We start from the raw sequence: 17,552 nt of genomic DNA, 5'->3' as shown, positions 1-17,552 counted from the left end.
TGACGTGCGAATAATGACAGCTCCATGGCCAAGGTCACTCAGTGTTGCCCCATGCCAGTGGCTGGCAGGGCAGAACACCCCTATCGTGACCAGGAGTCTCACCCAGTGTCTCAACTGGCCTGCCTCTACACTTCTGTACACAAGGGCAGCACCAAACCACCCAATAATACCACTGCTTTCTTCCCTTTATTTAACAATAAAACAATATTTTCCTTTCACCATGCAATAGGATGTGCAGAGCATACCACAAACACGTCGTGCCTACAAATATTTCAACAGGACACAAATGGAATATTAAAGAAAAACATAATGACAACGTTCACTGCAAGTGACAATCAGATTCTGAGGATATTTTGTTTACAAACTGTAGAACAAAGAATTCCAGTGGGTTTTGTGAGGCTGCCACTGCAGTTGAGGCAGAGAGTTGCTCCCATTTATCTGTTCTTAATTAGATTAAAGCATCTCTCACAGACACAAAAGCATCCCCTTTTGGCTGAACGAGGGAACACAAAAGCTCCAACTGAAGGATAAATCTCTTTGCATTCTTTCTTGGTAGTTTTAATGCTCCACTGTAATTATCTTGGTAGCCCCATGGCTGTCCTCCTAACAGGAAGACAACAGTAAATTATGGTTGCCGAGACCAAACTCTCCAAACACCAGAGATCTACACTGCACATCTCCAATCTCCTTTTCATATTTCCTGTTTTTTCATAAGAGTGAAATCTCAGTAAATCACAGTTTACATTCAACGTCAAGAGGATATTAAATAATAAATAACCTATCCAAAGGTGGTTTCGATGAGGGAGGAAGTTTTCCAGAAACTTTCAGACAGCAGACAGCTAAGATATGCGGGGGATTCAGAGTTGGCCATCTGCCACTTCTGCATTCTGGAAGTGGCTGTTGGTATACTCAGAGATATCAACTGATAGTATTACTAATGTGGTTCATTTCTCAGTGAGTCATGTACTACTGCATTGGGGTAACACATGCCATATCCAGTTAACCACTGCCTTACAATTACCTCTTTTTTCTTTCTAATAACCTATAGGACTTTTCCTTGAATAACCCATATGTTTTTTTCCCCACAAATTTCCCATTTTTCATCTTATATTAACTGCCAGCTAAATAATTGCCTCCATTGTAAAAGATAATATGTTATAATATGTTATCCTTGATTTTCCTTCAGATATTGGATTAAGGCCGTGGATAATGGCGTCTGTTACGTGATAATTCTAGTAATATATGCCACATGCGTTGTACGGTCTGGCAGGAAGTGCCACCAGCATACCCTGTATAACCCAGCTGCAGCCTCTTCATCTGTGTCACTTCCTGCGGTCCCTGACCGAGGCACGAGCTGGCACATGCATGTGTGATTACGACTGGCATGCGACATGTGACAGATTGCCCGCTTTGCACCCTGTCATGGCCATGCCCTCGATGGATGGCATCTCAACAGCTGGCTTCCACAAGGGGCATTCGCACTTAGTCTGATCCCCCGTGGTTGAGAGGCTGCCAGGCGCAGAGTGTTTGGGGAGGGGAGAGGGGTTGGGGGGGGGGGGGGGGGGGCAGGTCGAAAGCTGCCGTTTAAACACCTCTGTTCCCACAGTTTCCCCGCAGACGCACACGGGGCGCTGGGCCCCGTTATCACACCTCCTATGTGCTGAGAAAAGCCTCGGGCAGAGATGCAGATACGCGCTTGCTGGGGAGACTGGCAGGGTGTCAGTGTCTGGCAAGCTATTCTAACACCATTGTTGTGCTGCATTAGCTGTTGAGCATTTCATAGCATGTCGAGAAATGACTAGTAAAGAAACTCCCCCTCGCTGCACTTCAATCTCTCCTGCGCTCCCAGGGGTGGGATTGAGTTTCGACCGACCGTGCTTTCATGGGTGGTCGAAAGGTTAATTTTGTGCACACAAAAGGCAGGGGACAAAGTCAGGGGGGACACACATCTGCGGTTGGGTTTCAGGGCGATGTAACGAGATTAAGACTAGCCTGGCTCTAGTGTTTCAAAGCCGCTCTTCTGGTGCGCGCCTGTGATCCGCTTCGTGCGAGCACCGAGTGAGTGAGGGGCCTGGCTCGGTGATGTCGGCGCTTTTGGCTGCGGCTTGACTGAAGTCTCGGGAAGGTGTAAATTTTGACAGCGGGGAGAGAGAAGAAGATGGAGACAGACAGCGCGAGGAGAAACAGTGGCGTTCTCTGTGCGCCAGGAAATGACTCACGCTGACGGTTCAAGGCAGACACCATCAGCGAGGGAGCTCGAGCCAGGAAGGGCCGATCACTATGCCGGTGCTACATTCCTGACTGGCGATACTGCTCTGTCTGTCGGCACCTGAGGACACGGGTCCTGATAGGATCGTCGACTGCCTCGGCGCCGTGAATTATTCAGAGTTCTAGTTCCACTCGGGCTGCGCCTGTAACTTTTCTTCCCATCTGAATAATGCCTCTCAGACTCTGTGAGGCAGAAGCGCAGCTCTGAAGCTTGTACAACACAATGCGTTTACTTTCCATTAGGGACGAGGAGAAAGTTCTGAATCAGCTAAAGAAGCACGTTTGCGAGGATTCCTCCTCTCTGAAGGTACTGAGGCATGGTGTGCGCTATCCACGGCGCTGATGGGGAGACACCAGATATGAGGTTGGCGCTAATGTGACAAATGTGCCTGTGATGAATAGTGACACTGCCAAGAGAACAATAAGGCAAAAAAACACCCAGAATTCACTTCTGCAGTCAATAAACACATCTGGCGGATAACAAGTCGGTGAGGGAGACAGCATGCCCCGACATCGAAAAAGTCAGTTTTCATTAGGGGGGAAATACATAACCCAAATGGGCCGTCATCAAGAGGACATGAAGTAACACACATTAACATTGTTGTTGTTAAGATCCGACTCTAAATTAAATTCCACGCTCGGAAACCAAAGCAGCTCGCTGTTATGTAAGGCGCTGTATTAGTAACCAAATTGCTTTTTTTATTGCTCGCCTTGTGTTTGTGCCGCGGAGGGGAAACATAAATCCCGATTCAGGCAAGCTGTCAAGTGACAGAGAGGCAAATGAAATGAAACGAAATGAAATGCATGTAGCCAGTCAAAGGACCAGCCCGGGGGGAAGTTATGATCTGTCTAACTCCTCACCTCCGGGCCATTTTTGAGAGCGCGACACACTCTGTGCCTTGCACAGTGAGCTGCCTAATTCCACACAGATGGGAAGTCTTAGGTGCAAATATTATAAGCAGAGCCGACTGTAGCATTTATCATCCTCATTAAAACCTGCCAAAGCCCCTCAACACGGCGTGGTGGGAAAATAGCGGTGGCCCGGGAGAATTTTAGAGGCGAATTTGCAGGATTGTTCATTACCAGAGCTTGCTGACAGAACATGGGACATTCTCCAGTTGACTCTGATGAGTTGGACTTCTCCTTGCCACTCGATGACATTGCTTTAACGTGAATTAATCTCAGAGAGGTTGACTGAAATGAGACGCGCGTGAGGCATCCTCCGCGAAACGCACCAGCTACCGCGCAGACCAAGAGGGACCACCCCGTCTCTAAGCAATTCCAGAGCTGTTTGAATTCAAGGCAAAGGCTGGGACTAATATCTAGATCTCGTGAGGGCTATGTGTATGAGGGGGATGTGCCGCTCAGTCTTCTGTCTAGTGATCCCAGGTGCCCTGCGGCTCTGTGCCAGCAGGGCCCTACAGGACCCTACAAGCACGCTCGTGCATGGAGAAACACTCGTGCACCCTGGGACCCGGCTCTCAGCCACGCGGCCTCAACGGATCGCAAAGTTCCGTCGGCACGGCAGCGGAAGATGGTATCCTTATAAGCACGCTTCATAAGTTCCCTTCACGCCTGTTAATTTCAAACGCCACCACGGCGCAGTGGCTGCACGCCATTGTGGTGTCAACAAGGCCTTTCGCTTGATTATCAAATGCAAACATGAGCGGTAAGGCGCGGCGTTGGGGAGGGAGATGGGGGGGAAACGCCGAGTTGGAGGCTCTCGGCTCGCCTCGGCTCCACGGCAGGCATGCAGAGCAGGATTAGGAGACGGATGATTCATCATCGTTCGCAGCACCTGATGTCAATTCTGCTTTTGACTGCAGGCTGCAGGGGAGGGAGAGGAACGAGATAAAAAGGAGCTCGCTGAAAAATCCATCAGTGGGGAGCGTCTTCTCTCCGAGGAGCCCCCCACCCTACCCCTCCCCACCCGCTTCCACTCACGCGCTCCTCTCCACACCTCTGGTAACGAAACAACACGTTTATTCTGTGAGCTGATTTCGGCTCTGCATAAAAGCATGTGTGCTCGCAGACGGCCCTCAAAGCAAAACTTTGCGCCGCCGTTTCAATTAACAAGAGCGTGCGGCGAGAGTTTCCCCGCCTCGGCGACAGGCGGCTTCGCTCTCCGTTTAAACGCTTCTGTCAGGGTTATTAATGGCTTTCCCCCAACCTTCTGTTCTGACACCATGAATAATGTCAATCACAGAGCATCGCGATCTCGCATTTTAATGGTGCAACACCTTCAATAGGTCTCCTTAAAAGTGCAACCAGTGGTCAGTGTTGCAACAGGGTGAACAGCACCAGGTGGAAATTCATGAGAAGTATAATGTGATGTGAAGCAATGTGATTAATGCATAATGTAACTGAACTGCAACTGAAGTGCTATTTAAAGGTCAAAAAACCACCTGGTCCACATCTCCTGTAAAGGCAGATGTCAGGTGAATTTTGCTTGTGCCCTACACAAGGGCCCGTACTTGTCCCCATGCTCTGCTGCACTGGCGTATCTGTTCTGGGAGATCTGGGAGGCCTGCTGTAATCCCAGGCACAGGAAATCAAATCTGCCTCCGGTCCCAGCGCTGGGCGTTAATCACCCGCCAAGCCACAGGCAGGTCTCTGGGGCACGCGGTGCCTCGACCTTTCTCCGTTCGACAACGGTTAAGGACAAAACGGCTGTAATCTCCTCGATCTCTCTACTCTGAATTCGGCCTGATGCTCCAAGGAAAAAGCCCCCGCCCCTTCTGACGCTGTCGCCCCCCGGCTCTCCCTCCCAAGAAAAATCGCTGGGATTTGCTCAAACAAATAAAAACGTAAGTAACTGAATGACCCAGCTTGCATTTTCACAGGAAGATTTCCATCTCCCAGCCTCAGAATTAATCCAAAGTCACAGCGCAGTAATCTTCCAGCCAGTGTGTGTGGCCGATGTCATATGAACCTGCCGGTAAAGCAGAGCCCGCCAGATAAGCAACTAAAGAGGACCTCCCTCACCAAGCCTCCAAGCCATCATTTAACTCCCACTATCTCCGCATGACTCGATGCCAGGCATCAATAATAAAAGACAATAATTAATCCCTGAGAAGTCAAAATGCAGGACAGAGGGGATTATTTTTAATTGTGTCCCATTAAAAGCATACCACAATTACAACCATTGTGGCAATGACTAAAAATGGTAATTATCATTCTTGAAGCTCATCTGCTTTACTTGACTTTGAGGCGATAAAAGGCAAAATCGGCTTACCTCCATAAACCACTGCAATTAATTGTAATCTAGTTTAATAAGAGCCCACTTTGGCTTGCTAATGTGACTAATTACAGGGAAACAGGAAGCGATATTGACTTTGAGCGGCTGCCATTAGACCTTGATGAATCCCGTGATGTGTACATATTCCATCTCTAAACAGAAAACCACTCCTTCCCCACCACCACCACCACCCTCCAAAAAAAAAAGTGCTGTCAGTCCACATATTAATGGTGTTTAACTGTGCCCAGTCAAGATGTTTATTTCTACGGCGATGCTGGAAAATAGAAATGAAAAAGGCTTTCGAATCCAGTTACCGGCATCCCTCCAGAGTGTTTTAATATTCACCCGCACCGGCACATGGCTCATTTGATTCATAATCCTGATGGAAACCAGGACTAAACCTGCTTATCACAATAATCGCTGATTGCTGAGGGGAGGGAGCCGAGCTGCGGGCCAGCTCGCGGTGCTCCATGCGAGAGAGCCGGCTCCAAAAAAGACATTAACCTGGAACGCCCACCCGCCACACCTGTCCCTCTGCTGCGATTAGTAGCGTTTAACTGCTCGGCTGCCGCGGGCCTGCCACCGTTCCAGAGGAGACCGATAGCACTGCACACGTGGTTCCGGGGTGAGAGGGCTTTCCAGAAAAAAAAGGGTGACGGAAAAATGCTTTCGGGCTTCCGAATTTCCGAAAAAATTCTTGCGCCTATGCTGGGGTGAAGTGTGTTCCACAATTATAGTAAGACAACACAAAAAGGGAACAGGTACAGCTTGAGCAACGCAGTCTCATAAAAATCAACATGAGGATTCAAGAGCCTGGGATCAGGCTGTGCTGGTGATATACGCACCAGGTTGTGGTCCAGCTCACTAAGGCTTCCCTGACAGGCCATGCTTCCTTCAGTGTTGGGAGAGAGGAGGCAGGGGGGGGAAGACTTGCCATTTTGTCTCGAATTAGCTATGGCGTAAAATCACAAGCGGTGGAGCGGCAAACGTTTATCTATTTTGCGGATAGAATTTTATCCAGCGCAGGATGTGGCACAACCTCTGTCGGATTTTAGAGAATCATCGCTGAGAAAGCACTATCAGTTCCAGCCGCGGTGACCCATTTACATACAATTACAACCTGCTGCTGCTCCACAGCCACCTCCTCTGCCTCTCCCGGAACAACACACCCTCTTTTCACTTGCTCATATAGTCCTCACGTGGATTTCAAAGTAAACCGCCGCAGCCCGGTCTTCGATGCCACGTTATTTTTTTTTTCCCCCCTTCACTCGGCTGAACTCTGTTGCGGAGGCCGTGCTCCTTCTGTTACAGTGATAACTTTGCTCTTTAATGCCGTTCGGATTACGGCTGTTTTTTGTCACTCGGATAAAGGGGTTGGCTTTTAAAACGTCATTAATCTCAACACCGAGTCTCCGGCTCCCGGGCGCCGCAGACAGTTTTTCGATACGGGTACAGTGGAGTCATTCACTCTGCACCTACAGCTGATCGCCGATGCTACAGCGCACTTAAAAAGGTCCTTCAGAGAAGCTCGCTCTCTCCACCACCTCTGTTCTGAAGGATTTATCCACAACACAACAATCCACAACAAACAGAACATTAAACAGAGATCCACTGCAGAATTAGAGTTGAATCATAATGCGGTGTTGGCACAAGCTAGCCCATCCTTACCCTCACCAGACTGAACAGCAAATGGTCATGACGATAGAAACTTTCAGGGAAAGGGATCACTGTTCTTACGATTGCAAAGTGCTTCTTTGTTCACGTTGCCCGTGTGTTCTCCAAAGCAAAGCGCCGGGAGAGGACAAGTTCAAATGGTGACGGGGACGGCCGTACCTTTGGTGGGCTCCGTGCGCTTGGGCAGGTCCAGCGTGTCGTAGCTTTTGTCATTCTCTCCGTTCTTCCTGCCTGGTTAGAAGGGAGAGCGAGAGAGCAGGTGTGAGCGCGACGGTCGAGGCGGGGCCGCAGACAAGCCCACCCCCCCCACACAGCAGGCCCACGCTCGCGTTCCCGGCAGCCGCCTCTAATGGCAAGAGAGGCACTGACAGGGACGCGGAGCTCATAACTCAGACAAGGAGCAGGAAGCTGGGTAACCACAGCATGCGAGCCAATAAGTGTCAGTCTGCGCCCCGGCGAGCCAGGAGATGCCAGTCTGAAGTTGAGAGGGATCAGGCTAACTACTACTTTCACGGACACAGTTCTCTTTCATTAACATCAGCCCGAAGTATGACTGTGAACACGGGCCAGGGAGGGGAAGGACGACCGGCCGGTCAGCGGCCACTTTTTTAAAGTTTAAAGGCCAGCGGGTCCGAGGGAGTCTAGGGACAGGACCGAACTGCAGTCCTGTCAGCTCGGCTCCCAGACACCGTCTCGCTCCCTGCAGGTGCGTAGTGAGCCGTCCTGCTAAAGGCTCGTCACAGTGACAAATTTCACATTGGGGGGGCCAGGGTATGGGAAGGACAAATAGAGGGACAGCTCAAAACTTTTTTGCTGGAAGTCGGCGGCTATAAATAACAAAAGAGAAGTGTGATGGTAGTGAGGCAGGAAGAGACTCACCTTGATTAAACCATTCCTCTATAGTTAGCGAAGGAAGCAGCGGCAATGCCACACCACAAGCAGGGGAGAAGAGAACAGTCATGATAAAAGGCGTGTGTATTAGAGATGACAGAATTCACAGGTGAACACTTCTCAACTTAAAGTTAAATAAAGTCAAGACTTGGAAAAAAAAAAGAGAGAAACAAGTACACAGCAAAAAAAAAAGACAGGCAGAAAATAAAATCCATTAGCAGTACACAGGTATTCTCTGGGGACAGTGTTCAAAGCGGCAGTGATGTCAATCTGTGGCTCATTTAGGAGTGAGAGAAGGTGTCCCTGTGGTGTCAGCTACTCAGTGCACTGGCTCGGAAGGGGAAGAGGGACAGTCGGGGAGGGAGGTTGTTCGATGCCAGCAACCGACAGAGAAAACAAACAGACTTCTGATTTGCATGCTTGTCTACCCTAAATCCGACTTCTGGAGCGTCGACTGCGGCAGTGTGCTGTTTGTGTCATGATTCGGGAAGCAATTTACTCAGAGAGAAAAGTCTCCTTCAGAGAAATCCAATTCGAGAAATGAGCTTTTAGCTTTGCCGTTCTCCTAAGGACACGGTACCACAAGGGGTACTGACAGATATCTACAATCTCACTAAAGCGAGATGCAATTGGCGCGGCATGGCACATCGATCACTATCTGTGCGCTTCCTCCTGCGTTCGCAGTGTTTTGCTGGCATCCCTCAGCTGAAAGCAGCAGGTTCAGGCCCAGAGAAGAGTGTGTAGCGCAGCTTCTTACAGCAGACTCGGCCCTCCAGGGGGAGGAAATAAACAGTATTGACGCATCACACACATACGGAGACAGACCTCCCACCACTGACCCGTGCCCTTCACACGCATCAGCCGCATCCAGCGCTCAATGAATCGCGATCACCGAAATGCAGCATTTTCAGGCAAGGCAGACAAACATACACACACACAAAGAATACTCCAAACCAAAACAGCCACGTTTTGTTCTTCTTTTCCAACATGCACATTTCAGTGTGGTGCATATGACATGAGAAGCAAATGGCTAACTTGATCTAAAATGGAAGGAGCCGGTCGGTCCTTCAGATGGATGGATTAAATGGAGGTTTCTGGTCTGGATCTGTGGAGGCTGTGCGTGACGTACCGCAGAGTCCACAGACCCCAGCCATGCCATGCCATAAAAAAAAAAGGTGGGATGCCAAGCTCACAGGTGCATGTCTGCGGTGCTTCTCTTTCGCTTGTAGTGAATGAGGTCGCATTATGTGACTAAAACTGGGAGGGGGCCTCCATGACAGACACAGAGATGCCGCACACTCACCCACGGGTAACGAGCCTCCAGCACCGGAGCGCCGCGGCTTACCTTTGGCCTTCTTCCCTCCGAAGCAGCCGGCGTCGTCCTTCTTCTTCCTCTGCGGCCCGGCCGACCCCGGCGCCTGGCCGGCCACCGGCTCCTGGAACTTCTCCGCTCCTGGTACCTCTTTGTGCACGTGGTAGGACAGGTTGCGCATGATGCACACGCAGTTCTCCACCGACTGGAAAGAGAGGGGAAGCGAACAAGGCGGGCGTCACACGCACAGTGACAGAGGAAGAAAAAAAAAAACAACTCAAATCTAATAGTTTAATGCACTCATATCTCTAGCAGCCAGCTTGTAGCTTGTCTAGCCAACTGTTAAAACTTGGGGTTAGCATTTCTAATATTGTTGACTCCTCATATGGCTTTTGGTTTGTGTTGCACTCTGCCTCACTTGTAAGTCACTTTGGATAAAAGCGTCTGCCAAATGAGCAAATGTGAATGTAAATGTAAATGGAAGCCGTGTGCCGTGACAACGCTGAGGTAACGGAAGCCGTGTGCCGTGGTAACGCTGAGGTAACGGAAGCCGTGTGCCGTGGTAATGCTGAGGTAACAGACGCCGTGGTAACAGGGAGGGCTCTCACACCTTGTTGTCCATGTCCTTCTTCCCCACGGCCGACTGCAGGGCGTGCAGCAGAGCGTCCACCAGGCCCTCGCACTCTCGCAGCCTCCGGCGGGCCTCCGCCCCGTCCGAGCTCACGTTCCTGCAACGAGCGGAGCACGCGCAGGCGTCAGGCAGCTGCATCAGGTGGCCGGGCAACCGCGACAGACACCTGCCCAGCTGCCACACACGGCTGCGCAACTGCGACGGGCACCTGCGCGCCTGCATCGAACAGCTGCGCAGCTGCGTTGGCCACATGTGCAAGACACGCTCGTACAGCACTTCTGATGGAACAGCTGAGAAAACTATGAGAAAACATAAAAGTTTATTAGGCTGTTTTGTTAGAGCCTATGTTTATAAGAATATCATCTATCCAAGAGATTTGATTCTTAGAAGCACATGATTACAATTTTCCAAACAAAGGGGTAAAATCGATGTTTATGATTTAATCTATGTTTATGTTTTTCTCTTAATTAACTGAGCAATGTCTTAGCTATGTTCTTGTTTAGTTTTTTTCTACAATCATTTATTAAGTAAAATTAAAAGAACATGACTCACTTAAACTATTTGAATGTCACCGTGCAAAGTGCTAGTGATCTTTGCGGTACAGTCAACTTACCAAATTATCAATGAAATTGCCAAATAAAATTATAGTTTGACTCAACTCCTGATACATATTTTTGAATTTTTCCATGATAATTGGTGTTGTGGCACCTTCTTTGTTCCATTTGTTTCAAGATGTCACACCTCCTTAGTTCTTCCCTCAATCTTAGACAGAGTAGGGTGTGGAATACCCTTCATTTCTGTCATTGATCTAGACTGTTACAATAGTTAAGAAGGCAGCTTTTTTCATCTGTACAAAGTGTTTTTCTTGTCCCTGCCATGTCCACTAGCATCCAGGAGATTTGCTAAAGTCCTCAAAAACATATGTGCTTTGTACTTTGGTAATTAGCACAACAAGAAGAGATATGTTAAAAGTAAAGTTATAATTTGCATTTAAAACTTCAATTCAAGTTCAAATGTTTTCTTCTTAAACTATGTGTCATTGCACTCCACTGAGTACCTGTAATGAAAACAGACTGGAATCCAAGTGCGGTCAATAAGATTTAATCACAAAAGCCAAAAACGTAGTCAGGGACCAAACGGGTCAGTGACAGGGAGCAGCAGTACAAAAAACCAGACCCAAAAAACACATGCAAGGTCCAAAGAACAGGCGAGGGTCAAACACGGCAGTCAAGAAACAATACCTCACAATGAGGCAACAGAAACTGGGTCCTTATGTAGCCAGGACTTGACTGAGGAACGAGTCACAGGTGCGCTTGATGAGTGGGTGAGGTTGAACCGGGCTGAACTGGGCGTGGCTGAGCTGGCTGACTGGGAGTGGGTGTGACAGTGCCGTATTACATTATAAGCGTGCTCAAAATTCTTGCAAGCAGATCGTGTAACTCTTGTAAGTAACTCTTGTGTCATTATAGAAATGATTCTTTATTAGTGTTGAATTACTATACGCAGTTGATTCTTACATCAGTCCTAAAATAATACCACTTAAAATAATACTAATGATTAAAAGGATGCTGTGGAGACTCTTCCGGAAAATAAAATGATACAGTTGCCAAAAAGAAATGCTTATATGGTTACTCAAACCCTACCGTTTGGTACTGAACAAAGCACTTGGCAACGCTGAATAGTGACATAGCGCACAGCCAAAAAGCCTGGGAGACAATGGAGATGCAGGAGAAATGAGGCTCACAGGAGACCTTATTACGAGGGCTTCACGGTTATCAAAAAGGATTATTAGCCAGGGGGCGAGTTCATTGGCGTGCACCATGGACGACCGCGCTCTCTTTAACAGGCGCCGGGACAGTTCACAGAGCTGCTCCACGCTCAGTGGTGCGGGGGCGGGCGATTCATCAAAGCCGCATCCCGCTCCGCCCGTTCCCAGGGCGGCTTCCCCATTCATCTCAGGTACGAGCCCGACCATTACAGCGCTTTACGCTAATTAAAACAAATCAATGGATGCAGACGCGGGGGCGCCAGCTGGGCCGCTCTTCCTTCCTGTCAATCCCCCGCGTCCGTCTCATGCGAGCGTCTGAAGACCCGCCATCGGTTAATGGGTTCTGTAACAGAGGGGACAGTCCCCTGCTTAGCATGCTCCCTGTTTCGTGTGCTTGTCACAGCTCCGCGAGCAAATTTCACTCTCACTGAATGCACAGGCAAAGTGAGCATCACGTTGTGAACATGTGTGTGTGTGTGTGTGTGTGTGTGTGTCTCAATATGCACTGTGCCCTTCATCAATTTTAAAAGTTATAGCTCCTGGAAGTGACAAGGTCGCGTTGGGCAACACAAGGACGACGGCCCGACCCTTGCCCTTTATCACCCTTTATCATGAAGCGCCTGTCTTCCAAATGGTCAATAATGGTGCAGCCGTGCTGCTGGAGATTGATAGGCGTTCCCACTGTCCTCCCTGCCTTTTATCAGAGATAATGACCTTCGTGTCACCTCATGGTCAATGACACCCAACAGAACAGACTGAGCAATATACAAAATCACCCTGTTAAGACGTCAGTTGAGACTTGCACTAAAAAATATGGACTGTGGTTTAAAGTGATGGACCTGACAATAAAAACAGCAGTCCATCTGAAGCAGGGAGCGCGGCTATTCAACACACTGAGATCCAAGCCGTTAAAGTGAGGCTACTCAGCTGTTCATGTCATCAACTCAATTTCAATTTCAAGGAAAGGGAAAATAAATTCACCAGGACTGCTACGTCAGTGAACTCAGGTCTGTTTATTGCCAATATGGCATTGCTGCTAGGCAGCTTACTAGGCAACAGATGTCATTGGTTACTGTTTCCATAGAGATGGGCTCAGGAGCCAGTTCAGAGGCAGGATGGAGCAAGCCGCTGCAATCGGCTGAGTATCAGATAACCAAGGAAGTGCTCTGTGGACAAGTCACGGATCGGCTCAACACGACCAACTGGACAGGGGTGGAAATAGGATACAAAGCAAGTGAGGTTTACCCCCACCTTGCCACCACACTACCCTGCTCCGTTACCCTGCAGGTTGCATATGTACTCACTTCTGCACATGGTCCCCTGCAGGTCTGGATGTTTGCGTTGCTATTAAAATGCTACTAGCAGCAAAAGTGGTCACATGTGCTTAACAGCCTGGTTTCACATTCACCACCAGACCCCCAAACTAACAGGGAGAGGGATAAGTTGATTAAAATAAAATGGGGCAGGAGGCAGTCTCCAGAGGGAGGGGGATGTAATCTAAGGACAGTCAGACCCCCCACCCCCCCTTTCCCAGGAGTTCGGGTCACTTAAACGGCCCCAGATGTCTGAGGGAAAAAAACAGCGGAATTTTAATCTGGAATGTGTTAAATTGGGAAAAAAGGGGAGGGGAAAAAAGAGAGGAAAGTAAGCATTTCGTTGGAGCCCAGCCAAGCGACTGCAGTACTTCAGCTGCAGGAGATTAGGAGCACTACAGCATTCGTACAGGGAACTGCAAATAGCAGTAACTGGGATGGAGTGCATCTCTCAGTGGAGATTCAGAGATGCTTCTGAGGAACGGCGCATGGCCAGCCCAGAGCCCAAATCAAAACCAGGGCAGCAGCTGATGTCAGGCCACACCACAGCCCTTCCAAACAATCTAGTAGACTGGACAATGTCTCAGGACATTTCCCCATGCTGATGACGCCAACACCACAGTAGCCCACACCCAGACAGATCAGAAGAAACCTCCTTGGGGCCACAGTTATGCTCAACACAGGGCTTGCTTGCGTGGTAGTTCTGTGCTCAGCTGTTGTCTTGACTGAACACTGCAACACAACATAACTCTACTTAAACAATCAGACACCCTCCCATCAAATGACTGTGTGAGCAATGAAGCTGGGAAGTAAGCATAAAGTTATTTTCTCCACCTACAACCTACTTATTAGCTAAATCAGCTATGCAAGCTAAAGCCTTTTTTCCTCCCTCTTCAAGGTCATGTGGTGAGTGTGCTAATGAAATGAATACTGCAAGTGAGGGCTTTAACAGTGATCACTTTGTGCAAATTAAACAGGACACTGTGTCTCAGTAAAAAAAGGCCCGCTTCATCGCTGATCCTCGCAGCGACACAACACAAAAAGATGTCCACTTACCCATGCCAGAAAAACATGATTTACATAAAGAGGGAGAAATCTGGACGCAGGAACGGTCACCTGTTGCGCATCATGAAAGGGAAACGAATCCCTACAAACATTCCAGATGTCTGAGACAATCAAAACAGGAAAGGAGTTGCCTTCCAGCCTTGTTTAGAACGCAGTGTGAAGCATCTATGCTCATCTGAGAACTGTATCGCTGCAGCGAGATCCTTTTTGCCAGGGAACGGGCAAACCCACCCCTTTTTTTGTCTTTTTTGGCTTTGGCACAGACGTGATCATCTCAGGACTCCAGTGGCAGGAGATTATAACTTTTGGCCGTGGTACAAAGGAAACGTAGGTCCTGCGGGAGCCCAAATAACACTACAGAAGATTCCTCTCCGGCACTTTTTTTTTTTTAACCGTTAGAGGTCATGCAGCATCCAAGGGAACGGATGGTGCAATCATCAGGCTGGATGCAGAACAGCCACAGCAATGTGTTAACACTCCTGGCCCAAATATCTTTATATCACAAAGCAGGCTGAAGAAACTACTCCCCCACAGGTCTGTAGCAAGTTCTCCAAAGAGAGGTTAGACTATTGCTAATGGGCAGAACTACAAAGTGGAGTAATTGAGGCCGCCCCTAGCAATGTGTTTTTTTTTGGGGGGGTGGGGGTGGGGGCACGGGACTTAAATGGATGGAGGGAGAAGCCAATCTGAAAGCATCTCAGGGAGCGGTGAAGTTTTCTGGTTATTCTTTGAGAAAATAGCGTGGGCGTGTGTCTGCCGGGCCCATCAGCATCACTCCATCGGCTCCTTAAGCGGATCCTATTTATACTGCATCTATCCTCGCCACCTCCGTCTGCTGCTCGCGAGCTGCTCTGAGCTGCAGAGTCGGTGTCGCGTCTCATTGTGAGGAGCCTCATCGCAGGCATTTTAGCCCCCCCCCCCCCCCAAACATCATCTGCATGCTGCATTAATTAACAGGAGAGAAAAAGTCGGCCGTTTGAAGCCAACTGTATGCCGTTTCAGCAGCAGTTTGAAATAACACCCCGTTTTTTTACAGAAAGAAGTGAAGGGGCCATCAGATGGGAAAGTGTACGTGAGGGGAAGAGATGCGCTCTGAGGGACGAGTGTGTGTGTCTGTGTGTGTGTGTGGGGAAGCGGGGGGTGAGGGGGGGCGGGCAGCCGTACCTCAGACACCCAGATGTGTTCTTGAAGACGGTGGTCCACTCGGCATCCCGAGGCTTGGAGTCCTCATTGGGCTCGTGTTCCCAGCCCGAGTGCGGGATGATGACCTCGTTGGTCAGGGTCTGCAGGCCATGATTGATGATAACCATCTTTAACGGCTCGTAGGAGGAGAGGTTCCACAGTGTTCCTGGCAGACAGGAGAGGAAAGCCATGGTCACCTGGGCTGTACCTCACAATCATCAGCTCCTGTTTCAATAACTACATTCTCTCAGCTATGTTGAGCATAAAATTTCCAAAAAACAAAACGCATTCAGAACACAGGAAAGAATACCAAATTGGGGTGCTCAGCAAACTAAAAATAGTGAAACAAGGATTCTGAGTCATATACAACCCAAATGACTCATAAGAAATCTGAGTTCATTCAAACAAAGCAACGTGCATTATGAAAATACACCAGACACACTGCCTGTAGCAGCAGCAATAAAAAAACTGAGTGCTTTTATATTAAGAGTGAGCACGCTGGATCAAGAATTTCGCTTTGAGAAATACACAATATTACAAAATGACCTGTAAGTCCACACACACGCAGACCCCAATCTTTATTTTATTAACTTCATAAACCAAACCCCCTATCACCCACAAAGGGACTGTTTAAAAGAGGAATGGTAAGAAGATAAACTGCTTCAGCGCGAGCTTAGGTCAGAAAGTATGCGAGTCCTCCGGCAATGCGGATGATTCCTTATTCCGACAGAAGAATAACAGCCAGGAGCTGCCGTGTTTAGCTTAATCTTACAAACACACACCATTCGTAGGGATGGCTGCAAGCAAAGAAGAGAGAGAGGACATCACGACTCCACTGAGTTTCAGTGCCGTTACTGTACATTTTCCACTTTACAATTGTCCAATCCTGTCCAATCCTGCCAGCAACGTACGGAAAACACTCTAAAACACAATCTAAAAATGCTGTCGTCGTTCTAAAACAGTAGCCTTTTTTTTTAAATGACCTGCGAATAATAACCATGTTGGTACTACTTATACAGAAATGGGACTGGGGGGACATATATTCAAGCACAGCAATGCTGCTGGAATGTATTCCTTCTTTAACCATGGACAGCTAGAGATACTCACTGAAGGGGCAAGAATTGAAGTCCCACTCAAGCCTTTAAGTAGGCAAACGCGAGAATGCAACTCTCTCCACCAGTGATCCTGGCACACAGGCATGAATCACTGCCATAGCCATTCTAACACTTGAGGAGAGGGATGGTGACTTGAAGCCGCTGCCAGAAGGCTAATGGGATGATTGCTTCCGTTGTTGTGTGATCAGAATCACTTCATTTATTCCAACAACAAGGCTACCAGCAGCAGCAAGATGGTTAATTATGCTCAGTCAACAATAAAACATATAGCACCAAATTGATGCTCTACGAGTATACATCGCTCGCAATTATAGGGCCTGCAATAATTTAATCTGCGACAAAATTCAATCTGGAAACAAAATAAGCTATTATGAACCCAGCCAATGTAACAAAAGCAGTAATAATATATCCACGCTACATAAAATGTCCTCCTTCAATGTGAGGAAAATACCAGTGTTTTACTGAATTCAATTAACACAATTTTCTCTTCACTGAGAAAAGCCATGAATGTTTAGTTCAGTGCAACCTCCTCCCATCACTTTTTTTTGGTTTAGATTATCAGTCTTGCTCCTCGAGGCATGAAAGGCAAAATGTTAGTAAACGGACTTCATGGAACAGTTATATATACTAAACACTCAGGAGTGGTAAGTGTCATGTTTCTCAGTTGTCTGACCCTTTCCATGTTCAACAGCAGCCTCGGTTCCATTCATGACTATTATATGACGGTAGCGCAGGGGCTGGTTAGAGCCGACAGACTGTAAGCACTTTGCTTCTGGCTCTGTTCAATTTCAGTCTCGTTAGGTGAGATGAAATCGCAGCTGAAAAAGATCACTTTTAAATAATGAAATATTTACAAAGGAAGGATAGGAAAAGGTAGAGAGACCCTTGTCTTGAAATTTAGAGAAATGAATTATTTATAATATTCCGTGGCACAGGGCTTTTAATTTCACTCCCAGCACAGCGCTGAAAGATGAATTACAATCAATATGGCTTCCTCGCACAGCTGAAGTGCACACAATGCACTCGGTCCCTCTTCAGGAGCATATGATGACATTCAGGAGCATATGAAACATTCAGAAGAAAACCCACGGTGAC

The 17,552-nt window shown here is 48.2% G+C and overlaps 1 protein-coding gene across 8 annotated transcripts in view; it reads right to left on the bottom strand.

Moving 5' to 3' along the window:
* The window catches only part of arvcfb (ARVCF delta catenin family member b), a 159,583-nt gene that overhangs the window by 21,599 nt on the left and 120,432 nt on the right, over positions 1-17,552 (bottom strand). For 7 of the 8 annotated variants that reach the window (XM_036527352.1, XM_036527345.1, XM_036527349.1 and 4 more), the window contains 5 exons: positions 15,325-15,508; positions 9,994-10,111; positions 9,417-9,588; positions 8,060-8,077; positions 7,340-7,411 (listed from right to left, as the gene is read on the bottom strand). In XM_036527352.1, the coding sequence (XP_036383245.1) occupies positions 7,340-7,411; positions 8,060-8,077; positions 9,417-9,588; positions 9,994-10,111; positions 15,325-15,508 (564 nt within the window). The remainder of the gene's footprint in view (positions 1-7,339; positions 7,412-8,059; positions 8,078-9,416; positions 9,589-9,993; positions 10,112-15,324; positions 15,509-17,552) is intronic. The other variant, XM_036527348.1, reaches the window with a different exon arrangement.

The sequence above is a fragment of the Megalops cyprinoides genome, chromosome 4 (genome assembly GCF_013368585.1).
Source record: "Megalops cyprinoides isolate fMegCyp1 chromosome 4, fMegCyp1.pri, whole genome shotgun sequence".
In the NCBI taxonomy this organism is placed as follows: domain Eukaryota; kingdom Metazoa; phylum Chordata; class Actinopteri; order Elopiformes; family Megalopidae; genus Megalops; species Megalops cyprinoides.
This window is presented reverse-complemented; position numbering and strand designations above follow the sequence as displayed.